Source organism: Apodemus sylvaticus, chromosome 22 (genome assembly GCF_947179515.1).
Source record: "Apodemus sylvaticus chromosome 22, mApoSyl1.1, whole genome shotgun sequence".
Lineage (NCBI taxonomy): Eukaryota > Metazoa > Chordata > Mammalia > Rodentia > Muridae > Apodemus > Apodemus sylvaticus.
The window spans coordinates 27,400,317-27,425,948 of NC_067493.1; the positions used below are offsets into that span (position 1 = coordinate 27,400,317).

General features: G+C 54.7%; 2 protein-coding genes across 5 annotated transcripts in view; one reads left to right on the forward strand and one right to left on the reverse strand.

Moving 5' to 3' along the window:
- C22H7orf50 (chromosome 22 C7orf50 homolog) overlaps positions 1–25,632 on the forward strand; it is a 100,103-nt gene that overhangs the window by 53,643 nt on the left and 20,828 nt on the right. The window lies entirely within an intron of this gene.
- Gpr146 (G protein-coupled receptor 146) lies at positions 7,677–24,381 on the reverse strand. Of its 4 annotated transcripts, none has more exons than XM_052169087.1 (2): positions 23,960–24,381; positions 7,677–11,555 (listed from the first exon to the last, which is right to left on the reverse strand). In XM_052169087.1, the coding sequence occupies exon 2, from the start codon at positions 11,528–11,530 to the stop codon at positions 10,529–10,531; it is 1,002 nt and encodes a 333-aa protein (XP_052025047.1). In that variant the 5' UTR covers positions 11,531–11,555; positions 23,960–24,381; the 3' UTR covers positions 7,677–10,528. The 4 variants fall into 4 exon arrangements, with proteins under 4 accessions (XP_052025047.1, XP_052025045.1, XP_052025046.1 ...); XM_052169085.1 differs by lacking the exon at positions 23,960–24,381 and adding an exon at positions 22,745–22,863; XM_052169086.1 differs by lacking the exon at positions 23,960–24,381 and adding an exon at positions 13,728–13,955.

Here is a 25,632-nt window from a genome sequence, read left to right on the forward strand (position 1 = left end):
GCTCCCTGGGTGGTGCTGGGTAAACTGGTTCCCATGGGCGTTTCAGGGCCCCAGCCATGAACCACCCCCTACCCCCCAGCCCCCAACCCCCCGGGCAGACTTCCATTCCAGCTCAGTGACCACGTCCTTGAGGTCACAGGCCTTTTTCAGTTTATGACCCCAGCATCAGTGCTGGTCCAAACCTTTGCTCTGACCTGGTAATAGAATTCAGGGAGACACGCCCCTAGGTTGCATGCTCATGCTGCTGTAAGCATTCAAAACGGATGTGGCCCCTGGGTTGCGTGCACATGTTGCCGTGGGAATTCAGAATTGAGGAAGCCGTGGCCCCAGCCTGCATGCTCGTTCTGCTGCAAGCGTTGAAGAAGAGGAGGCCTCTGGACTGCGTGTACATGCTGCCGTGGGGATTTAGAATTCAGAATGCAGCAAGTTGTGGCCCCAGACTGCATGCTCATGCTACTGGGATTACAGGAAGACGGAGCCCTCAGACGGTGTGCTTGGGCTGCAGTGCACAGGACCTGCACAGCCCATAGTCCCGCCCCACCAGGAGCCTCGACACCAAGGGCAGAGTCTGTGCTGGGTGGGAAGGAGGGGGGCATACAAGTTTTGAATAGGGAGGGAGGGGACAGTGGTAGGCATGGCTTCCTTCCCCTTCTGCCCCTGCCATAGTGAGGTCCCCCACCCGCTGGGAGGCTTTGGGGAGGCCTCCATCATGGCCTTCCCCGCCCCTCGTTCATCATCTCCCCAGCTGAGCCTGTGTTGAGTGTGATAGCGGCCTTCCTCCCTGTCCCTTCTTAAGGCTGCACCTTGGTTTTTGTTTAGTCAGTCGCTTTTTTGTTTTTTAGACAGGATCTCAGTGTCTAGCCGTGCCTGGCCTGGAGCTCACCATGTAGACCAGGCTGGCCTCAGACTCACAGAGTGAGTTTGTCTCTGCTTCCTGAGTGCTGGAACTCAAGGGGTTGTGCCACCACATCCAGCAAGGATACACTTGATGTCACGTGTGCTCTGGTCACCTGGCCACAGGTCACAGATGGTTACAGGTCACAGCAAGGGGTTCCCGAGGCTTCTCCGTCTGCACAGCTGCTGATCTTCCCAGCTGCGCTGGGAGCTGGGGCGGGGGTGGGGGGGGTGGGGGGGAAGGGAAGGCTCCTGGGATGGCCCTCCTTCCCACAAAGACCCATACAGAGCAGGCCTTCCACACAGCCAGGTAGAGGAGGCAGCCAGAGGAGCACACACGCGCCTTAGCGATTCCACCTGAAGAAACAAAGCAGACGGGCCTTTGTGGCGATATTTCAGTGTGTCACCAGTGATGACTTTTCTGATCCTCTCGACTCCGCCACAGCTTTACATTTTAAGCACAGCGGTATTTGAGGGTCGTGTTTGTAATTCTTCTGTTTTAAGCATATAGTTTGGTTAGGTGGGGCACCATTACCAGGCTCAGGTAGGAACATTGTCAAATCTTCTAGCTGGTTGGTGGCTCACCCCCGCCCCTCTGAGCCCTGCGCCTGCTGCAGTGGGTATACAGAGATGGGCAGGGATACCATGTGTCTGAGCTGCGCTGTGGGCATCTCCAGAACACAGTCAGCACTTCTCCCTGAAAGTCTGCAGAGTGAACGTGGCAAACATGTCTCTTAGGAAGCAGCTCTAAGAGACCCTTTTGCCTTTTTCCAGTGCCTTACTCTGTGGCCCTGCAATTTGGAAAGGTTGTGGGGCACTGGCATCTGGGGCCGATGGAAGGAAGGAACTCGGTTTGTGTCTAGCGGGTAGAGGGTCATCTTGCCATCTTGTCATGCCAGCTAAGATAAGAACTAATGGCTTTGGTCTTCCAGTGTGGCAGCCCAAGGGCTGGGAGGACAGGTTCGCCTGTATGAAACCTTTTCCATGATAAGGGCTACAGAAAACCCTTAGAGGGGAGAGGGAAGCCGGGTCCTGGATTTGGGACCAAGGATTGAAAGGCCAGTGTAGATCTGGTCTTGGCTAATGCTGGCTGGCACAGGGCTCTCTGTACCTGGTCCTTTTCTATTGTGGGACATCTGTCCTCGTTGTGCTGGGCTTGGCTTCTCTCTGGCTCCCTGCCTCCCTGTCTGTCTGATATCTTAGCTCTAAGACTGGCATCTTTCCTCACTTCTAGTGGCACTGTCATAGGTGCACTCTGCCTACCAGGCTGTTTTGGCCCGAGCACGTACATTTAGGGGCACAAGCTATTCTGTGATTGACAGTCTTCTTGGAGTTGTCAGTGAGTTTGTGCAAGTTGGGCCTGGGTTCTGTTCTAGGCTACTGTGGTTTTCCTACCAGGTGCTGTAGGCTGAACCTGCCGAGGATCCCCAGGGAAATGCTGCCTACACTGTGTTGTGTCCCCAGTACAATACCAACTGATCACCTGGCTAACTGTGTAGTGACAGCTGCAGGCCCTTCCTCAGAACTGTGGAGTAGATTTGAGGGTGGCATCTGGCGCTCTATAACCTTCAACTCCCAATCCTCCTGCACCACCACACCTAGCTGTCCGGGTTAGAACTCCTGGCTTTATGCACTACAGGCAGGCCCTCTGCCAGCTGGGCCACATCCTGGTAACTGTTTTTGTTTATTTGGTTTTGAGCTTTTGTTTTGTTTTTGTTTTTTGAAAGAGGGTTTCTCTGTGTAGCCCTGGCTGTCCTGGAACTTGCTCTGTAGACCAGACTGGCCTCGAGCTCACAGATCCGCCTGCCTCTGCCTCCCAAGTGCTGGAATTGAAGGTGTGCGCCACCATCACTCAATCTGAATTTTATTTATTTTGAGGCCAGGGACCCCAAGCAGGCCTGGCACTTCCCATCCTCCTGGTTCAGCTTCTCAGAGGACTGGAGTGCCCAGAGCCCCAGGCGGGGACAGGGAGGGCCTCCACCATTATCCTTTCTTCCTCCCTGGACATCTGATTGGTGCACATCTCTGTTGATGTGCTGATTGTGGTTTCTAATGCAATGGTTTTAACGTGGTTTCTGGAGTCTTCTCTGGTGTCCCCGTGAGGGTGGTGTGGACCTTGAGGCAGCTCCTTGGTGCTGCTGACGTGACTCTTGGCCCCTGCTGTGCCTGGCTTCCTGTCACAGGGTGTTACATATAGTCTTCCAAGGCCGTGCAGCTTCCCAGTGGTTCCTGAGTTGTCCAGGAAGCTTGTCCGGATTTTTTGATTATTTAACATGGGGGATGGTAGTGATGCAGGTGTGCTGGAGGCCACAGGTCAACTTCAGGTGTCATCTTCAGGAACTCCAACCACTTCCTTTGAGCCTGGCAGGGTCTTTCATTGGCCTGGCCCTCACCAATTAGGCCAGGCTGGTTGGTCAGCGCACCCCAGGCTCTAACTCTCTCCACAACCATCATTGTGCAGACAAGCACTCTCTACCATGCCTGATACTTTTATGTCTGTGCTGCAATCTGGGCTCATATCCTTGTGTGACAGGGCTGTAAGCGAGCCTGTATAGTATTTCCTTAGTTAGTGATTGGTTGGGGAGGCCACTGTGGGTGCTGGTCTTGGGTTTTATAGAGAGCAGGCTGAGCAAGGCGTGGAGAGCAAGTCAGTAAGCAGCACCCCTCCATGGCCTCTGCGTGAGCTCCAGGTTCCTGCCCCATTTGAGTGCTTGTCCTGACTTCCTTCAGTGATGAACGATGTAAGTGGAAGTGGAAGCCACATAAACCCTTTCCTCCCCGGCTTGCTCTTTGTCATGGTGTTTCATCACAGCAATGGAAACCCTAGCCAGGATAGCACCCTTTGCCACCACCTCCTGTAGTGAAAGGACTTGGCAGTACTACACCATCTTTCAGCCCTCCGCCTTCCTTCCTGGCTGTGGGCGGAGAGACTCTAGCACCTGGCAGCACTAGCCACGCAGAGTCAGCCACAAGGAATCTCAGGGCGAGGCCGTGATGTGAGCCCAAGCATGCCGAGTCCTTGGGTTGTGTCTGTGCGGAGATCTGTGGTGCATTGACTGTGTCAGCTACTGCTGTGTCCTGTCCTCTCACAGGAAGCAACTTAAGGGAGGGAAGCTGTGTTGTGGCTCCTGGCTTGAGAGGATACAGGTCATCATGGCAGGAAAGGCAGGACCATGGGCAGGAGGCTGCTGGTCACACAGTCTCTGTGGTCAGCGAGCAGAGAGAGGTGCATTCTCCTTTTTATCATCTGGGATGCCAGCCTGTGGACTGGAGTTGCCCACACTCAATGAGGGTCCCAATCTAGAAAATGTTTGACTGATGTGCGAAGTTTGTCTCATAGGTGATTCTAAGTCCTACCAAGTTGATATAAATCGCCACATTGGGCCTGGTACTAATCAAGGCCACAGCGGGCCAGAATCCTGTGACTGTCTACAGGACTTTCAGATCCGAACCTGGATGTGTGGCTGACCAAGGCCGCGTCAAGGGCCCACGAGATCCGAGAAGAGCCCTGTTCTCCCAGATGCCTACATCTCATGCACAGGACTTGGGAACACAGAGCTAAACGATCTAGACTCACGTAGTAGAGCCAGGACCCTTGGGCTTTCCTGAAGGCACAGTGAAGGGGAGCCTAAGGCCACCTGACATAGTGCCAGCCTCAGAAGACAGACTCCTCTTTAGAAGCCATTGGAGCCTGGAGAGGGGATCCTATGTCTTCAGTCAGTCTCGTAGGCCCCCTGCAGTGGGGCTGATATGTGATAGGGCCTTGTCCATGTCCCCCGCATCCACAGAGCCCACACGGTATTTAGCAGTCGGTCTGTGGGTGTGCACACAGACCAGCCCTGCCTTACTGGATCATGTGGGGTCTTTGACCCCGCTGGCCAAGGACCTGCCTCCAGGGCTTCAGCACACTGTGACTTGGGAAGACTTCTGGGCAAGAAGGCTGCAGGAGAGCAGCCCTGGCTGCAGGTGTCCTCTACAGCAGAGAGAAGGAATGGCCAGTGGCAGGACCTCCATCCCTCTGAGAGCCATGCTGTCTCCCAGACCCATCGTCCCTCAGCTTAGCCGTGGTGTGACAAAGACAGACTCATCCCCAGACCCACATTTGCTAAAGATAAGTTGCGTAGGAGCCCAACTTCATGCTCAGAAGCTCTAGAAATCAGAGCATTTCTCCATGTAAAGCTATCCTGTAATGGAGGTGGTGGACATCAGTGGGATTGCTCGGGGTACTTAGCTGCGGCCCATGCTATCTAATTTGGGAGGGCCTTGGGCTTGACAAGCTGATAGCCTGACTTGCCCTCTCCTGGCTCCTGGCCACCTGCCCCTGGCTTGTGCCTGTGGCTGTCTGAAGTCACCGACAGCAAGTCCATCGACGGCCACTGGGTGGCGCTCTGAAGTACAAACCCAGGCAAGCCCTAAGACAGGCTCTTCTGTTCATAGCTTGAAAGCGACAGCACTTTTCACTTCACAGCATTCTGTATGTGTCTCCCAGGCTCATGTCATCCATGATGGAGGTGGCATGAGGCTGGTCATCCTTGTCCCCTCCTCGGGAGGCACTGAGGGCCAGTCTATACATGACACAGCTGACAGATCTCCAGGTTCCTGGCTGATAAGTTCTGATAGGTGCATACAGCCACGTATCCAGTGGCCCATTGAGAGACCGTTTCCATCGTTCTAGAAAGTTCCTCAGGGCCCCAGAGATGGTGTCTCCTTTCCTGGCCTAAGGAGGCAGGCTGTTGGATATCTAGGGTGACTGTTTATGCATGCATACAGTACACAGTACACACACACACACACACACACACATACACACACAGAGGGAGATCTGGAAATAGGAGAGTGGGGGAAGCAGGGAGTGGGTGGTGAGAACACGTAGTGTAACCGTCCAGCAGTGGTAGGTTTTAAGTCCTTCCCTTTGCCTGGCTGTGGGCTGACACATCAGCCAGGAGTACTCTGGCTCCCTCAGCATGGGGCGGCTAGGGGAGCTGTGTGGCAGGAGCCTGGTTCGTCCAGCCCTCCTCTAAAAGGAAGCCCAGAGACTTAACTATGATTTGTCTCAGATTGGGGTTGGAAAGGAACTCTGGGGGGCCTAACATGCACCCCAGAAGAAAACAGTGACCAGGTCTGAGAATGTGGTTGGCTCTGCCTTTGCTCCTTAGGCCTGAAGTGCATGTGGTGGCTCAGGGTAACCTCTGCTTGAGTTCCCACCTTAGAAAGCTCCCTGTGCTCCTGTCCCTGCTGCCGGCTGTGGGGCATGCGAGGCAGTCTTGGAGGTTCTGTGCCCTGGCCTTGTGGCAGCAGTGACATGGCATTTGCTGGGGTTTTTGGTGTATCTCTCAGGGACCCTGCCGGTTGTACATCATCTAACAGTGTAGGAAGGCCAGGAAACTCGGCTGTGGTAGGAGTCCGGTCCCTGTACTCCCCTGATGTGCCAAACACAGAGAGGACCGTGGAGCTCTTCCAGCGTGGCAGTGCCCTGCCTCAGCATAAGTTGGAAGCGCTGGGCTTAGAGTCCCCTGACCTCAGCTCCTGGTTTTGCGGAAGCCGGCCGCACCATAAGAATACCAGGAAAAGCACGGCCCTGATGGCACGTTCATTCAAACACGCGTTCAGCAAAGCCACGCAAGCTCACGGTGCACTCCAGGCTGTGAGCTCCTTACGGATTACTGGGCTCTGTTTCAGGAGCACCACACCCAGGTTCTTACTGGTTTACTATGGTCCAGCACTGTGCTGAGTGGGGTCAGCTGCTGCTCCGACAGACCCTCCCACATGTGCCAGGAGCCCAGGGGGAGCTGCTAGGTTGTGAAAGGCTCTCAGCCTGTCCCTAAAGATAAGTGACATTTTGGGGAAAAGTAGGATAGTACACGGGTGGAGCCTTTCCCTTGCTAATCTTTGGCTAGCTGAGTGACAACTCCAAGTTCCCTTTGTTACCCATAAGGCCTGCAGGCACAGGGCATGTGGCATGGAACAAGTCTTGAGGTTTATCAGCTTCGTGTAATTCTGTAGACAGACTGCAGAGTAAACAAAACAAAAATGCTGAGATTTATGAGTGGAAACAATTTTTTAAAGAAAAAATGTGTTATTGTCTATGTGTGGAGGACAGAAGAGGGTGTTAGGTCCCCTGGAACTGGAGATGTAGGTGGCTGTGAGCCGCCTTGTGGGTACAAGGGATTGGACCCATGTCCTCAGGAAGAACAGCCTGTGTTGTTTTTTGGGGGGACAAGATTTCGGTGTAGGCTTGGCTGTCCTGGCACTCTGTTGGCCAGGCTGGCCTCAGACTCACAGAGATCCACCTGCCTCTGCCTCTCAGGCGCTGGCATTATAGGTGTGCTCCACCATACTTGGTTTATAGCCAGTGTTTTAATCCCTTAGCCACCTTCGCAGCCCTGAAGACCTTGACTTGAGACAAGATCTATTCATCTGGGCTCAGCTTCAAACTCTATCAGCAAGGGTGTTCCTGCCGTTCTCTCACCACCCAGATGAGGGGCTTATCAACAGGCATCACCACACCAGGGCCATGCAGGTGCTAGACCGATCCTGGGGCTTCGTGTGGGCGGGAAGCACTGTACCATGGAGCTACATATACAGCCAAGAAACAACCCGTTTAAGAGACCTTGCTTGCTGGTTCCTGATACAAATCATGTAACGTAGAAGCACACAGTTTAGGAAATCAGACAATGAACCTGACTCTTGCTTAGTAGTAGGTGCTGGTACGAAGCCCTAGTGTTCAAACTCTGCCCCTCCCCCACACCATTTTTAAAAAAACATAAAGGGAACCAGGGTGATGAGTGTTAAATAATTTAATAGTCTTCAGAAGTATGGATCTCATCAGTAGTTTCTTTTTCACATTCACAGAATTTCGGCAAATGGATCCGGCCACTGGGGTGGATCCCGTACGAAAGGACTGAGAACACCCACATCTTCCCACAAGCTTAAACCCAAGAACCAGACATGCAGATTAATGTCCTAAGTCCTCTCTGGTCTGACCTCTGCCGAATGCTTTCTCTGACAGGACCAGTGTCTGTTGGTTCCTGGGTATATCTGCCCCAGTGAGCGATGGGCCTGGTTTCCTATGTCCTGTCATGTGGCATTGCAAAGGAAACCCAAGATAAAAGGTCACTTTCTGGAATCCTGAACAATGACACCCAGCAAGCTTTCTTACGAGTTAGCGAAAGTAAGAGCATCCATTGTAAATGAAAGCTATCAAGAAGTGTCGACAGCCAGGTGAACAAGCCTTGGGGAGATGTGTGTCTTGCCTAGAGTCTTAAACTCATACAAGAAAGCATCACTGAGCGACACACACACACACACACACACACACACACGTGCTCATAGACATATATGCACATAGACATGTACGTACACACGTACATAGATGCACACACACACACATACACACACCATTGCAGTAACCTCTTCTTTGTGTGGTTTAGGTTCTTTCCTACTTTGGGAGGTGCAAGGTGCAAGGCAAAATTGGGAAGCAAACACTGGGGCACACTTAGCACAGCATCAGGAACAGCAAATGTCTGAGCACCTGTGACTGCTGAGCGTGGGCGGTTGTGATGGGAAGCCGGGGCAAGAAGGAGGCGGGCGGTGGGGATGGGGCCCTGGGCGGGAGGGTGCATGGCTCCAGGGGTCTCTACAGTGGAGGGGGGGTCAGCACTGTAGATCTGTAGATGGCCACCTCTCTGGCCATGTGCAGATCCACCAGGAAAACCCAGGTAGGCCTCTGGGTCTCCCCTGGGTTATCCCCGCAGTAATGCCAGTCCCACAGTACTGATCCTGGCTTCCAGTCCCTAAAGGGTCCCCTAGAACCTGGCCAGTTTGTACCTAAGGCCACTGAGAAAGTGCAACAAAGGAACATAATTTGGGCTAATTGATTAGAAACCATGCTTGGGGGTGACTAGGGTGGAGGGTTCTAGGGCACAGAACCCCTCTTAGACCTTAGACCTGGGGTCTGCCCCTCCTCTGGACCTCTGTCTGGAGCAAAGGGTGTAAACGGTGCTCAGAGCAAAGACTGTTAAACGGGGACCCAACGTCACAAACAGCCCTGCCCACCCAAAGCCTGCTTCCTCTATGACCCACAAGGCTCAGATTGCCTTTTGCTTGTTGTGACCCTGGTCACTGGGCTTGCTGTCCTCCATAGGAGAATTACAGTCGGCCCGCGGGCCTTTGCTCAGTGCACCTGGGGTGTGGTGAGGAAAGTCAGGCTTGCCTTACAGTCCTCAAAACAAAACTGCACAGCCAGCAGCAACCCTGAAGACGCTGTCTAAGCCAGCCCTTTGGTCTATTCGTGAACTGAGACCCACAGAGCATGCCCGGGAGGTCACAGGCCCATGCTTAGGCCGAGGGCCTCATGTTTCTCCCTAATTCTCCTTAGGGCAGAGTAACTGGAGCAGTCACCATCCAAGGAGATGTAGTTTGCACAGAATAGATAAAACTCGAGTTTCTGACTCAGAGCAGCAGTTCCCAGGCAGCCAGGACCAGCCATGAGGCCATGTAGGACATGACATAGCCACTGACAATGGATCACACACCCGCCTTCCGTAGAGACAGGCAGGTTAGAAGGTCGCATGGAGATCTTTTGACCTGGGGTGGGGCAGGGACTTGTGGGCTTGCCATGTAACCTAGAGAATGTGGGTGGTGGGAATTCTTTCTTGCCCACGTTAGATAATTACCAAACACAAGGATGGCGAAAGGCCCCAGAGGCACGCGGGTGAGGCCTGGACCCAGATGCCTGTGGGAGGTGAGCCTCATCATGTACCACCCCACAGCTGTGTGAAACTGGCCAAGCAGGACCCTTTTCCCGGTGCCAGTCCCTGGTCATCATGGAGCAGCTGCCCTCATTCTGCCATTCCCTCCCATGCCTGCTAACCCTTTCCCACATCCAGATCCCTGGAAGACCTTTGGTACTACGAGAACACGTTGTTTTTCCTTCCATTTATGTATATGCATATGCTGAAGCACTGGAAAGACAGACCTACACTAAGATCCTCTCTCAGTAGAGGAGAGGTGCCAGATATGTGTGGCTGGGGAGGGGGCCGTGCTCCACAGCTGTCATTGTCAGTGACGGCTGTGTGACTGCCGCAGGTTTCACAGGCACACCGTCCTGTCCTCAAGCTGTAACACTGGTATCAGTGACAGCCACATGTCCTGAAGTGCCTTCTTCTTAATACTAGGTGTCTTTCTAACACTTCTATTTAATAATCGTAATAATAATGATAGGCGAATCAAGTATCAGGTCAATATGAAGTATAAATACTGGCTTTAGATTTCATCGCTTCATTTAGAAAACCCGAATCCCAGGGAGGCCAAAGGTCAGCCTGCTTTGGAGCAGGTGGACCTTGAAGGTGTCGCTGGGAGAAAGGCACACACCTTAAGGGGAAGGTGGGCAGGAAGGTTAGGTAGAAGCAGCCTGTCCACACAAGGCACCTCTGCTTTCCACAGTGCAGCTGAAGACCAAGATTGGCCTTTTAGGAGAAAACACAGGAAACGTCAAGAGAAATGCCCCACTGTGCTCTGGCTTCGACGTGAGTCGGAAGCGCCATGTGCTCGGGGAACAAAGTGCTGAGTCCAGTTGAGTTTAGTGTTCCTCATGGTCAGACCCTCTCCTAGACATCAGCCCAGGCAGGGTTAACTACGCCTGGGCCATCACCTGCTGTATCCCCGCGGGGTCGAGGGAGCAGCGGCGGCGCCCACAGTGCACCTTCTTCACCAGCCGCCGGAGTTTGCTGGGGAAGGCCTTGTTGATGTAACGGTAGAGCAGTGGCGTCACAGAACTGCTTGAGAAGGCCAAGAACTTGGCCAGGTCCTTAGCAACCTGCAGGATGCCCAGATAATGCCCCTCCACGGTCCTCCCCCGTGACGCCAGCACCGTGTGCCCCAGGCTCAGGTAATAAGGTGTCCAGAGGCCAAACTGTGTGCACACGGTGGCCACCAGCAGCTTGTGCACCGAGGGGTCCAGCCTGCTGGTGTCCTGGTCCAGGGGTGTGTCTTCCTTCCCTATCCTCGAGATGAGTGCCAGGGCATACAACACAGCCAGACCTGGCACCACATAGCCAATGAGCACCAGAATGGCGTCGGCTGCCTCTGTGTTCTGCATCCGGGCACACTCGGCGATTCTAGAAGACACGTGACTGCAGATGTAGAAGAGCAGGGAAGAGAAGCTGGTGAGCACTGCCCCTCCCCAGATGAAGCCGCACACGTGCCGGGTGTTGTACACACTGGCCATGTAGGTGCGTGGCAGGGCGCGCTCGATGTAGTAGTCAAGGCTCAGCAGTGCAGTGGAGTACATGGTCACCAGGGAAGCCACGTTGAACAGGATGAGCAGTGTCACATGGGCCTCGCTGCTGAGGCTCCACAGGGCCCACCTGGAGTGGGCAGGGCCCAGCAGGTACGCAGGTGCCAGTGCCGTGAGCACCAGCCCCGCCACAGCCATGTTCACGAAGTACACGTCGGGCATGGTCATGGTGTTCTTGCTGGCCAAGTTGGCCAGCACCAGAAGGGCATTGTAGCCTAAGCCCACAGGGACACCTGCCCCCAGGTAGAGCAGTGACAGGACCCACAGCCCCAGACGCAGGTTCCGGCACAGAGGCTCCTCACCCCACGCTGTGCTGTTGAGTGGGCCACAGCTCCACATGGCAGCTCACGCCAGCTTCGCAGCTCTGTGGAGAGAGGAGGGACATAGTGAGTCAGCGCTGTCCTGTGCACATGTGTGTCTCCAGCTAGGAGGCCCCAGGCCAGGCTGCTGTGGCCACTCACAGTCTTGGCGAGACTCCTGGGCTATTTATGAAGGCAACCAAAATCCCAGGTGACCCACCAGAGAGGCTTTTGCAGAAACCGTTAAGACATGTCACGTGTGCCTTCCTGTGTCACGACTGCACCAGCAGTGTCTGTGGTTCCTCACCATGAGCAGAGCTACTGCTGCCTTTTGGCATGGGCTAGGGGACTCTTTGGGGACAGAACCCACAGAACCTCAAACCACTCGTCAGCACCAGGCTTCTTTCGTGTATAGAAGACATAAGTACAGCCGGTCATCTGGTAGGACATGGGGACACACCTGCCTGGTGCCAAGGGGAACATGAAGGTGTGTGTGTGTGTGTGACACACAGAAGCAGGTATGCCAGATCAAGCACACGTGTAAGCAAATGTGAAGTATGGGTGTCCTGCTCCTGGAGGCACAGGCACCTCCTAGGCTGCTGGGGGCTGGGGGCTGGGGCCTGAACACGGACCCTGCATTGTGCCCACAGAATTTCTCCCCAGGTGAGCTGGCCCTTTGTAGTTAACTCTCAAAGCTTGTTAGGTTCCTGGGCACCCAGATCCAGCAGTGCTGGGAGGCCTGGGTGAGCCCAGGTGTTCCTTCCTCTCCTGGGGTCACTGACCCACGGGGCAGCACAGAGCCCGTGCTGCAGTCTGTCTGGTCAGTCTTGATGTAAGTGAATGCGAGTTTGGCAAGTGGGTCTATAGAGAATTCCTCTTCACCTGTTCTTCAGGGACACCCAGTTCTTTACTGGGGAACTTTACATTCAAACTATATATACTTTGGCCCAACCAGACCTCTGGCCCACAAAAATCAAAAAAGAAACAGCACCCCGAGCAGACACACTGGAAGCGGACGCTCCTGTTTCCCAGAGTCCAGGGACAAAGCAAGGAAGTCGTGCTGCTGCTGTTGGCACTGGTCCTGCCTGCCTTGGGCCCTCGCTGGGACTACAGGCTGTCCCCCTCCTGCTCGACAAAGCCAACTGCAGGAGTGTACCGACTGTGCTATGGGTCACAGCAGTGAGCGGAGGGTCCTTCTGCCAGCACAGATGCACAGGCCGGCAGCGAGGTCTGGGTGGAAGGGGAGGAGCCGCACTCCACAGGCTCCACAGCCGTCGGTCTGGTGCCAGTTGCATGGTGTCTCTGGACAGCAGCCTGTCTTCTTCCCTGGCACACAGGCACACCAGGGTCCGCTCAGCAGGTGAAGCCTGAACTCATTCAGATGCAGCACATGGGAGGCCACTGAAGACCCTGCAGTCCTCACCTGTGCTCCCAGCAGCTAGGATAGTAAATGGATTAAAAAAGCAAGGCAGGGGGTGGGGCCGTGCCTAGTGCTAAGTGGCCCTGGCTTCCTTAGAAGACAAATGCTTGCTCCATCCTCCCCAACATGAGTTTCACTTGGTGCACCCCGCCTGCTTCATGGGGGGCTAGAAACGGGCCCCTGGAGGGTCAGTGTACACCAACTCCTGGCCCACTCCGGAAGTGTGTCTCTTTGTGGTGTCGGTCATTTCTGGTCTCCTCTTCTGGGACTACTCTTCTGTCCCCTTCTGTTCTATGGTGCCTCCCCTAGCACTTAGCACAGAAGGCCCAAGACACTGGATATATGACTCCTGGGTTTGGTGGCTACTGGTGGCTGAGCAGGAGCACAAATTATTAGAGCCTCATCCATCAAACCCCAGTGCCACAGTCCTCAGGGAAGAGTGGGTATTCTGTGGACACCGTCAGTGAGTGTTCTGTCCTTTCCTGGTCACCAGCCCCGCCACCACATTGCTGCTGACCTAGCCCTGGTTACCACTGTGGACTCAGGGTGTCTGGAGAGTCTACCATCTGCTCCACTTTTAACCCTTCTTCCTCGGTGTGGAGACAGAGGCTATGAGAGCCCACAAAGTCTTCTAATGAGAACGAGTTCCCCAGCACTAATGACAGGGCCCCTCCAGACCTTTCATTGAAGGTGTACTGCCCTGCCCCTCTTGCTCGTGTCTAGGTAACTCACATTGGTGGCAGGTCATCAGTTCTAGCCTTCTCATCCTCTGCCCCACTAAGCCAGCAGCAGTGAGTGACAGCCACCAGGCTCCTACCTTTATTTCAAGTCCCTCCTTCCTCTGTGCTGTGGGCTCCAGAGGCCAGCCGCAGGCAGCATGCCGGCCAGGGCCCGTGTCTCGGGAACCCCAGCCAGGGATGCTCGTGAGCACCACACAGGACTCCTGCCGCCCGCCCTTGTTTTCCTTGAGTCAATTACTCACAGAGTAGCTGCCTCCCTTGGCAGGCACCGAGGCCCCTCCCTATCTGTGTTTACAGCTGGTTTCGGGAGGAGAGGCGGCACTTGGACAGTGTGCCCTCCAGATCAAGTGTGCTCACATCCTCTGCACTGCTGGGGAGGCGGGGTCGGAGGGGTGTTCCGTATCTGCCCCAAGAGCATCTAGCCCCTGGGCAGGGAGGGCCTGCAGGTTGGGTACAGGCAGCTCAGGTCCTGGGACCCGGAGCAGTTTAGTTCAGTCCCGAGTTCCCTTTTCCCTTGAAGAAGAGAACTGAACAGACGTTTGTCTGTAGAACTAAGGACAAAATAGTTGGACCTCTCTGAGACTCCGCCATAGAGATGTTGGCTGCTTTCACTGTAGGCCCAGGGACACACAAGGCTCTTTGAAGGCACAGTGGTGGCACAGGGCAAGCTTAGAATTGAAAACATCAGAGCTAGGGCAGGGGGTCCGTAGCCTCCCACATGTGCATTTCCAGATGTGTGTGCATGTGACCCACAAGAGCAGGCGGGAGCTACTACTTGGCAACAGCGCTGTGGCCTGGCCGGACTGCTTGTCCACTGTGGCCCCCATGCAGCCTGGTGGGCACAGCAGCTGCCCAGACTGCTAATGGCCTGCATTGAGAAGTGGGGCAGGAGGTAGGGCTCAGAGCCCGCGCTGGGCAAGCAGCTGGGCTTCAGGGAAGGCGTCATGTGGAACAGTGTAGTGTCTGTCTGGGTAGAAATCCCTCCATATTCATGTGCTGCCTGCCGTGGCCTCCGTCTGAGAGCAGCACTGTGCTGTTTATCCAGCCTGGATGCACCTCAGAGGGGCGTGTTTCTTGCCAGCTTGTGGGGGCTGAACAGCTGATAAGCTTTGTCTAGCAGCTAGCGGGTAACTGCTGTTAGAAATTTTCTTACTCATCAGAACTTTTATTTCAGATGAGAAAAAAAAAGCCAGAATAATACTTGCTTTCACTTATCTTCTAAAAGTGATATTCTTCGAGGTTTGCTACGGTGTTACTCCTAGGATGCCTCCTCCCAGCTGGCACAGCTGGGAAGTCCCAAGAACAGAGTGTCTGTGTCAGCCGCACCATCCACGTCAGAGGCGTAGGTGTGACAGCGTGTCACTAGAGCCTGTCCCTGCTTCTCTGCCTTGGGAATGTCCCTGTGGCCACCCTGAGAGTGTCCCCTCCCCTGAAGGTGTGGGCTGCGACTTGGGGAGGAACAGCTGGGGATGGCCTAAAGATGAGCTGGGAACAGCAGGCAGGCCCAGAACCATAGCCAGTCTCCCTGCTTGGCGGTAGAGCTCTGGCCTTGAGGCCCTCAAGTCCAGTCAGCTCCACTTGGGACACCCTCCCGTGGGGTTCCCCCTTCTGAGGCTGTGGGCACCTATCAGTAGTATACCAGCGTGTCCAGTGGTCCCATCCAGCTACCCTCTGTATCCACAGAAGGGAATTGGGGAGGCTGGCCCCATAGCGCATGGGTGTGGCTTCCCAGGGTTCCTGTCTCCCTGCATCTTCCTTCCTGTTCCCCTTGCTGCTGGAGAAGATGGACTTCCTGTAGCTAGTGAACAGTGATTTGGTTTCCACCCTCTGACCTGGGCTAGGCTGTCTTTCCAGTTAGCCAGGCCATCTGGTAATTTCCTTCCTGAGAAACTGGATCACAAACCAGCGGGAGGCTGGTGGTCTCCACAGAGGCCTACTCTGTGCCCGCCCGGTGAGGCCTGAGTTTGTCCAGTGACAGGGGATGTTCCAGGGAGGTGGAGGCACAGCACGGAGATCGCCCCCAGCACATGTCAAATTCTGCCTGAGAAACTGCAGTGTTCATTCATGACCCAACTTCTGGGGCTCTGCCAACTGCTGCTGGCCCCTCTTCAGCAGACCAGGGAGAAAGCACTCCCCCTGGTCACAGAGTCCTGCCCACTGCCCAGCCCAAGCTGCAGGGCTCTGTGTGGTTAGGAACACCCCATCTGTCTGCCCTCCCACCCCCTGCCCCGCACCTGTCAGCCGTCCAACACACACGCACACACACACACACACACACACACACACACACACACGTTCCTCCTGACCCCACCGGACCCTGCCCTTATCATGACTTTCTTCCATTGCTCCTTCTGGCTGTTCCTGTCTCCCAAACCCTCCCCCATAATCACACAATTCTTGCCTACCCAGGTCTCCTTTGGTTCGCACAGCCCTCAGACACAGCACCAAGTCACACCTCTGAAGCCAGGCCAGCCCCTGACCCTGTCACTCTTCCTGCTGGCTGCAGGTCTTGGCAGCTCCAGGCTCTTCCTCCCAATCCTAGCCCAGCCTTGCTAAGTCCTTCTGCCAGCTCTGAGTGGCCCCCAGACCGTCAGTGACCTCTCTGTCTCTGAAGGCCCAGCCTCCCCCACCCAGCTGGCTCTGCTGACCCCAGATGTGTCTTCCCTAGAGCATACTGTGGCAGCCCACACACTCTCCTTCCCTGCCCACATCGTCATAAGAGGTGCTACCCACTCAGGATCTGGCCAACACCAGCCCCACACTCACTCCCAACTTTGCCAGGACAGAGCCCTTAAGTAATAGGTCAGCACGCCCCTCATTCTGGGCCCCCCCTCACCCAAGCACCGGGAACCTCGGCGAAGAGGACAAAGGAGCTAGAACCACACAGGCCTTAGGCTACCCAAGAAGACTGCAGTTAGTTTGTTAATGAATTCATTAACAACAATGATTCACTTGCTCTCTTTCAAGCTTACTTTTGTTAATTACAATCATAAAAGGGTAAGGGGGTGGGGTAGATCAGTTGGTAAAGCACTTGCTGTGTAAACAGGGGGACCTGATCCAGCATTTGTCTGAAATGCTGGTTTGTGTGTCTGTAACTATAGCACTGGGGAGCAGATCCCAGAGCTTGCTGGCCAGCCTACAGAGGAATCACTGAGCTCCAGCTTCAATGACACTGTCTTCAAAAATAAACAGAGAACAGTGAAGGGGACATGAATGATGATAGCTAACACACACACACACACACACACACACACACACACACACACACACACACACAAAGACTAGCAACAGTAGAACAACCTCAGGTGAAGGCTCGTAAAGTTCCAGCATGTGAAGTCAGCAGAAAACCAACGAAAGGGTGAGGAGGCCAATTTCACAGGAGCAGGGGGAGACCTCTAGCTGTGTGTGAGAGCACAGATAGTCCTCAGTCAGCTGAACCCCTCAGCTGATGGCTTCCCAGTCTCTCCTCCATCCCACAAAGCAGCAAAGGAAGGGGCAGGGCACAGGTGTCGCGGAGGACCAAGATGAAGACAAGGAGGCTCCCTTTGTGTGTGACAAATCCAGTGGCACTGAGACCTGCTGTGGGGCCTGAGCGAGGTCTTGATAGAAGACTGGAGGGAGTGACAGTCGGTGCAGAGACAGTCCCTTACCCCAGCCACGGTGGCAGCTCACAATAGCCACCAGGGAAGAACTTGGGGCTCTGCATTCCTGTCTCCTGCCCAAGCCGCCTTGCTGACTCTGGGATGACCTCAGCCAACCCGTGCATCACCCTTCCAAGCCTGACAGAAAGGCCAGGTAATGAGCACCGCCTCCATCCTGGAGGGTGAGGCCTAATTAGTACCTGGAGCTGAGCAGGCTGGTGGGCACAGAGGTGGTGGTTCTCTCTCCCTCTGGCACCACCCTTGGCATTCTGAGACTTGGCTGTGGGTCCTTCGTGCTCAGTGCCCTCCAGGGTGGAGGGCCAGGATGCACTGTTAGCCCCTCAGCGTAAGGGAAGCCTCAGTCCATCCACATCCCCCTTCTCCGTCACTCTGAGCCCTCCAGGAGGACTGAAGAAGGAAACCTCATCCTGATCCCAGACTACAGAGGCCTGTAAGGCGGAGTCCTTGGCCAGAACTTAACCATACTCAGATGGCTCCACGTTCCTAAGAAGTACCTGTCCAGGTCAGGAGTTTCCCATCCCCATCGCTTTTGCAGCTGAGGATATAACTTTGGGGTCTTGGATTCTGTTGAGACTAGGGTCTCACTAGGTAGCCCAGGCTGGCCTCGGATTGTGATTGTCCTGCTACAGCTGCCTAAGCACTGGGATTCCAAGTGTGTCCATTACATCTGGCTCACACTTAGACAGTCTCAATGCCCCTGCCCAGAGCATTCTGTGGCACTATGCTGCCAATCAACAGGTCGCCACTCAGAGCGGGGTTCAGGCAGATCTGAGGGGAACAATACCCTGTGAGGCCGGCCCCTCTGTAGCCCACCTTGTAGCACCTGTGGTGAACAGCAGGTTCACATGCTGCAGACCGGAGGACCTGGGGTCTTGAGCAGCAGAGGCCCCCCGGTGTGGTGCTCTTTTCCTTAACTGTGGCAAGGGTTAAGTTGGTAGTGGCCACTGGGCCTGAGAGATAGAATGGGGTGGGGAATAGGTAACAGAAGACACTGTCCCACAGGGGACCCAGGGGACTCCAGGCTCATTTGTTCTAGTTTGAAATAGAAGGCTGTTTTGTTGTTGTTGTTGCTGTTGTTGTTTTAAACAGGGTTTTAGTCTGAAGACCAGGTATGCCTTGAATTCATGATCCCCCTGCCTCAGCCTCCTACATGCTGGGATTACAGGCATAAGCCACTACTATGCCAAGCCCTAAATAGCATCCTTACCTACAGGTACTGATTACACCTGTGGCCTGATGTATGCTGCACTCAGGAAGGAAAGTTGAAATGGACATGGGCATAGTGAGGCTGTGGGCTGGTATTGGGAGCCTGTGCTCGGAGCTCTGGGGAAGCTCAGCCCCTCTTCCTGTGACAGACAGGCACAGGAGCTGAGGCTTTCCTGCCAGTCCTTCTGCCTATAGACTATGTCCCTCCGATTGGACAGATCACTGCCGCCCTGTCCCTCAGTTTCCCCAGATGTAGACTAGGAAACTGCCCAAGTAAGTGTGTCGGGGGTAGAGTACCAAGAGTGCTTGCCAAGGCCCAGAAGCGCTGGGCACAGATCTCTAGTCTTTTCCCTAGCTGTCATCGGAGCAGCAGAAGCTGGTCTGTGACCTTTTGCTCAGATTCTGTGTCAACTGACACATGGGAAGAGGAAACGGAGGGAGGATGGGCATGAGAACACATGGACCCAAGAGACACCCTGCACGTGAGCCCTCATGGGGAGGGGAGGGGTAGGGTGCGGCCACAAGGGCAAAGGTCAAGACCTTCCAGAATTCACTCTGGGGGCCTGGCTTTCTCCAGCTTGGCCATCAGGTGGCAGAGGCTCCGTCTGCTCTGGCTTGGGGCTTGAGGATGAGATAGTGAGCGCCCTATGTTTCTCTGGTGTTAATCTACAGGGTAAACAGCTGGCTCCACTGCCTCGGATTCACTGCCTTCCAAGGAATGTGGAACTGGGAAGGGAAGTAGCTGGGGGGGGGGAGGTTGTTTTCCCGCTCGTAACTTAAAATTCTTGAGGCTCTGTGCCACTTGGACCCCTCACGAGGCTCCCTGCTCAGCAAATGCACAGCAGTGACCCTGCTCAATTGACAAGGACAAGAGTCCATTCTCAGGCTGAGCTGTCAAAGCATTCAAAGTTGAGACGCTGACTTTTTTTTTTTTTTTTGAATGCCTTATTTAAAAAGAATCCTCGGGGTCTAAATTAGCTCAGTGCTAGTGGATTTCTCTAGCAACAACATGGCCACACTGCATAAAGAACAGTGGTCTCCTGTGACACTGGGTGGCCAGACAATGCTGGTAGACCCAGGACCTCCTGTTCCAGCACAGCACGGCTGGAGTGGGCTCACTCAACACTCCATATTTCATTTCCTGCCCGTTAATCGGGAATCCCCACCCTCTGTTGTTTAGGGGCATCTCTGTAGCCTGTTGCTTCACACCTTAGGCTGGCACCATCCGTCTACCAGGTGTGATGGCACAAGCTAGGTATCCTACATACTAGGGAGACAGGGGCAGGAAGAGTCCAAGGTCAAAGTCATTCTAGGCTGCAGAGTAATATACAAGACCAGCCTGGGCCACTTGGAAGAGAGACCCCCATCTCAAAGCAAACATTGGGCTGGGAGGCGGGGCTTGGCTGCCTAGAATCCCCCAGTGAGGGGCTGAGGGTGTCTCAGCAGTAAGCCGCTCGCCCACCATGCTCAGTGAGGTCCTGCATTCCATCTCAATACCAGTAAAAAGAGAGGGAGGAAGGGAAGAAACTCTGGTTCTCATTACAGGTCCCGGCCTCCTTAGGTCCTAGGTCCCTGTTCATCTGGTGGATCTTTCAAGTGTGCCTTTGGGGACACCTCTCTGACCCGTGTCCCCACAGGCCCTCAGCCGGGTACTGGATGACACCATCTCCCATGGAGGCTCCCATGCTTTGTCCCAGTGCCTGGCTGGAGATATGTAAATGGAAGGACAGCAAAGACTGGACACGTCTTGTTGCCCTCCCAGGACTCCGGGTCAGGCCCTAACTCCTCTGACTTCCAGATTGATATGCAAACAGTCACAGTAGGCCATCCGCGGCTGTAGGCCTGATGGATTGATAGCAGAGGACCTGCTCCCGGAGACTCAACTTTAGCCGCATGCTTTAAAACCAGGTGCTTCAAAAATGACTTCTAGATGTTTATTTCCCTTTGTAGTGATGATCAGAAACGTTGGCAACAACGCTGTGAGCTGCCATAGGAAGGCAGAGGTTGTGGCAGGCTTTCTGCGCACATGGATTGCGCAGGCTGATTCCTGTAACCGCCCCTGCGCCTTCCTGGCCTGTGATAAGAAAGCCCAATGACGTACACGAGTGGTTTGGATTCTCACAGCCTCGTGCTCTCCACAGCACACAATGCAGAGTGCGGCCAGGCAGCCTGCTTCGGTCGGTCGGTCGGGTACCTCGAGCACAGCACCCTATCTCTCTGTGTGTGGAGGATCAAGCTCGGACCAGGCACCTTGCCTGAGATACAGAGAAACAGCGCCCGTCTCTCTCTGCAGAGGAGCTGCTGCAGGAAAGCTGGCTGGGGGATAGAGATGCTGAGACCAAATTACCTCTGCCTCAGAGCAAGCAGGGCACCTCTGTGGAAGGGACCCTGGGCTTCCTTTTTCACTGGAGGAAGATAGAACTTATTCTTTGGCTTACAGTTTCCTTGTTAACTTGGGCTTCTTTCCCTGACCAACACAGTTTGAGGCCTGTAGTCTCAACTACAGGCACAACACAGGGAAGAGGTGGGGGGGGGGGATAAGCAACAACAAGGTAAATAGAGGCGTCCTCAGAACTAGGAGCAAACTCAGAAGAGATAAAGTCTCCATTTCAGCACTGGGTAGGCGTATACCCCCATCTGGGCTCCTGATAACCTCAGCTTAAAAAAAAAAAAAACTGGGTGTGGCTTCACCTGCAGGGAAGTGCTCCAAGCCACAGATCTTATCATGGCGCTAGTGGTTATTTTTACTCATCTTGTCACGTTTGCTCCGATCACAACAGTCCCGTGCTGGGTTTACCCTGCTCCTAATCCAAATGGGGAAACTCCTAGCCACTCCTCCTGTCTGGATATATGGAAGGCCCCCCTCCCTCCCCCCCCCCACACTGGGGTACACAGGTTGTCTGCTCCATGTTACTCTGCCCCTCTGCTTTGTCTTAGGATGAGGGGGGTTCTGTCAGCAATATCTCAAACCGCGTCTCTCTGCAGACCGGGGCCTTTGAGAGCTCAGGGACACATGTGACCCAGTGCTGGCCAGCCAGACTTGTAGGTTGACTGTCCTGCTACTGGGTCAGGACAGCTTGAGCTGCTGGGAAACTCAGAGGCTGCAGGCAGGAGCAAGTAACTAGGGCAGGTTTAAGGAAAAGAGAAAACCCCCTCGTGAGCTCTTAGATCTGTGGTCTCCTCCTCCCGCAGAGGCTTGGCCTTGGTGTGTCTCAGTATGTTTGGGTCATTAAAGGGGGGATTCATGCTAGGACATCGTGGGGTGAAGAGAGAAGGTCCAGGGGGCAGCAGGCCTCTCCTCCAGCCTGTCAGCCACACAGACATCCCCCTCAAGTTGGCACATACCATGTATCCATGCAGATCCGCTCAGCCTACACATCCTGACCCAAATCCCCGTGTACCCCCACATTAGGTTTGGGTGGATGTGTCTCAGCTTTCTTCAAAAGCACATTCAAGAGTCACAGGGACACTTAAGTCTACTCTGACACACTGTACCCTGGGAGACACCAGAGGTTCTAGTCTGGAAATCTGGACCTTGTGGTAGTTCTTCAAAGACCTACATGGCAGGCTAAGGGTAATGTGACCGTACCCTTGGTATAATTATTAATAGTGTCTCCTTGCACTCTCAGAGATAGTGCCTGGTTCCCTATACGTGGAGGTGGCCTCAGGACACGTCCAGAGCCGCTTCAAGAGGATTAATTTATAGTTCTTTAATGCGAGCTTATCCCCAGGTTATCGATGCCTCTGATACATGGGGATGGCCATAGATGTCAGGCTGCTTGGTCAGGACCAGAGCAGGAATGCAGCTCCCAAGAACATAATCACAGACGGGGCGCGCTAAATTGGCAGGTGCTGTTCTGGACAGCGGGTACTAAGTTAGCCCTAGTCAGCAAGCCTGCGAACCGGAGCTATATCTCTTCACCTGGGGTTTCTAGTTGCTGGCGTTGCCTTCCGTGCCCGGTGAATGTCCAGGGCCGATGGCACAAGTTCCGCTATCTGTACGCACCGGTTCCAAATGTCCTCACGCTCTTTACCATCAGAAGGGACGAAGATGGTAACCCTAGCGTTCTAGGAGAACCTGATCGCCTACGCGGGCAGCAGACCCATCACCCGTCCCGGGTTCAGGACCGCGCGTCCGGCCCCTGGCGCCCACCCAGTGAAGCCTGGCGCGGTCCCCTCCCGCCCGGGACGGAGCACTAGGGGCTCCCCGCCCCGGCCCCACTCACCGCTCGCTGGGCGTCGGCCCGGCGCACCGGCCGCAGGCGGGCAGCTGGGCTTGCAGGAGGCAGCGGAGCTCACGGCGCGCACGCCGCGGGGGCTGTGTACACACGTGACCCCGTCCCGCCCCCGGGGGCCGCTCGCAAGGCCCCGCCCGCTGAGCGACGCTGTCAGGCCCCGCCCTCTCTCCCGACCCACAGCGCCTGTGGCTCCGCCCTCTTCTTGACAAGGGTGCTTAGTTCCCGCAGGCTCCGCCCCCGGTCCAAAAGAACAGTCTCTGTGGCCAGCCTTGGCCGCCTTCATGGTGGTGGGCGGTGCACCTGCCCCCATCTAAGTTTGTAACTTTCACGATCTGTTGTTCCCGGGTCCTAGAGGCGCCTAAGTGGAGCTGTCTGGAGAAAGCAGCCCTGACTCACTATGTAGCAGCTGTCCACCGTGAAAGTGGGAATGATGCTGTGTAGAAAGTATTCACCTAACATTCAGGAAGCCCGGGAGTTTCGTCCTCAACACCACACAAGCCAGAGGTAGTGGTGCATGCATACATGCAGTCCCAGCACTCAGGAGGTAGAGCAGTGAGGATCAGAAGTTCAAGGCTGCCCCTGCGTACATAGTCACCTGAAGGGCATCCTGGGATACATGAGATCTTGTCTTAAAAACCAAACAGTAACAACAAAATGCGCGCGCGCGCGCACACACACACACACACACACACACACACGGGGGGGGGGGGCGCGGGGAGAGAGAGAGCGCCAGCCCCCTAACTGGGCATGGTGGTGCCCATCTATAATAATCTCAGCACTCAGGAGGCAGAAGCAAGGAGGACTGCTATAAACCCGAGGCTGTTGTAGCTTACATAGCAAAGTCTGGGCCAACTGAGGTTGCAAAGCAAGACTGTTAAAAGTGGGGAGGAGGGTTGTGGCATTATTGGCCCAATTGCAAGCACAAGGACCCATGTTTGACCCCTCAGAACCCATGTCACAAAGACTGAGTGTGGCAGCATGCGCTTGTAGTACTGGGGTGGCAGGCCTGGGGCCCCTGGACAGCTTAGCTTACTTTGATGTTTCAGGCCGGCAACCACCCTCAGCCCCACCCTGTCATAAAAACAAGGTGGACAACACCTGAGGAGAGACTGGCAGGGTGGACCTCTGGGCGCCATAGGCACATAAGCTAAACCATAACTAAATGACCCTCAGGATTCCTGGTGAGCGTCTGGGCTGTCTTACCCATCTCTCACGTGTCAGGTCTCCTGGAGCCTACCAGAGTTCCTATGAGGAGGCTTCATTCACAGCTATGCTGCAGGTTAACTGAGCACCCTCCTCGCGCAGCTCAGAGGCCCCTCTGGTTGACTGCTTTGCACCTCGGGAAGCACAGTACAGATGTTCAAAGCGAGGGCACAGCTGGAGGAGAGTCCAGGCGAGGAAACCACTGCGGAGGGCCCCAGCCACGGACTGGGCTGCGGGCGGTCCTCCCATCCAGCAGGCTAGACATCTTGGACATGGGAGGCCTGTGTGAAGTGCTGTCTGATCTCGTGCTCCGGGTTGATATTTGAAAACTCCCACGGAGTTGGCCTCCCTTGTGCTACAGGGGGGGCTCCTAAGGGTCAGGCATGGCCTCTTCTCAGGCCTCCTTCATGCCTCGTACACCGCGGTCACGAGTCTTCTTGTCTCACGCAGCAGCACAGTGCCCTGCTGAGGCCAAGCACCATGGAAACGCCGGAACTTCCCTTCCCAGGCCACATTCTTGGGACTTGGCAGGTCTTTCCAGAGCTCCGGAGTGGCAGTCGATAAGATCAGCTGCATTCCACGGCGAGGGCACTTGGAACTGCTGGGCAGGAACCTGAGAGCGGCCCTGTTTCCCGAGCCGTTGCATTTGGTCTTTTGGGGGCTTGGGGTGGTGCTGGGGTCACATCTGTCCTCACTAGTTCCCCCTTTTCTCCACTTTACCTTGTGCATTTGTGCACTGCTGGGTAGATTTGAGTCTAGGGAACGTTGAGCAGGGGCAGGGAATGTGTTTAAGTTAATTATTAAGTTAATTATTAGTGTTTGATTGGGGCTAGGGGTTGTGGCTAAGTTGGTAGACCACTTACCTACCATGCATAAAGCCCAGGACCCATCCCCAGCCACATACACAAGGTATGGTGGTGGATGCCTGTAATCTCAGCATGTAGGAGGCAGGAGGATCAAGAACTCAAGGCTAGCCTTGCCTATAGAGTAATTTTAAAGCTAGCCTGATCTCCATAAGTTTTTTTCTCAATAAATAACTTTGTTTGTAGAGTTATATGAATATAACCTACCTAATGCTATTGAGGGTCTAGCATATTACAGAAATGATTTGATTTGATTTGATTCGATACAGGATCTTACTATATAGCCCAGACTAGCCTTGAATTTGTGATCCTCCTGCCTGAGTCTCCCAAGTGTTGGAATGACAGGAAAGAGCCTTCTCACTGATCGCCCAAATAAGGAAAGGTGGAGGAGTCGTGCTGGGGGCGGGGCAGGTGGTCTGAAGTCACTTGAAGCTGTAGTTCCTGCTTGGTGAGCCACAGGTCATCTCGGTCAGCACAGGTGCCCGTGCCCTTTCTGGTACCCTTCCCATCCCCTCTCATCAGAGTCTACCACCCTGGCAGCCCGCCAGGGCCTTTCCTGTCCTCAGTGGAAACAGATCTTCCCACTCGTAACAGGAGAAGGGCCAGGCTTCACCTCCGGCTGCAGCTGGGCCTTCCGGCCTCAAGATGATCCCAATGTCATTTTCAGTTGCTCTTGGCAGAGGAGACCCTGGCATGCGGCGACACAGTTCACACTCAGAAGATCTCGTCATGGTCTTCTGTCAGTGACAAGCTGGAGTATCTGGGACTATTGACTAACAGAGAGCATCTGCCCTGACCAAAGTCCCCTCT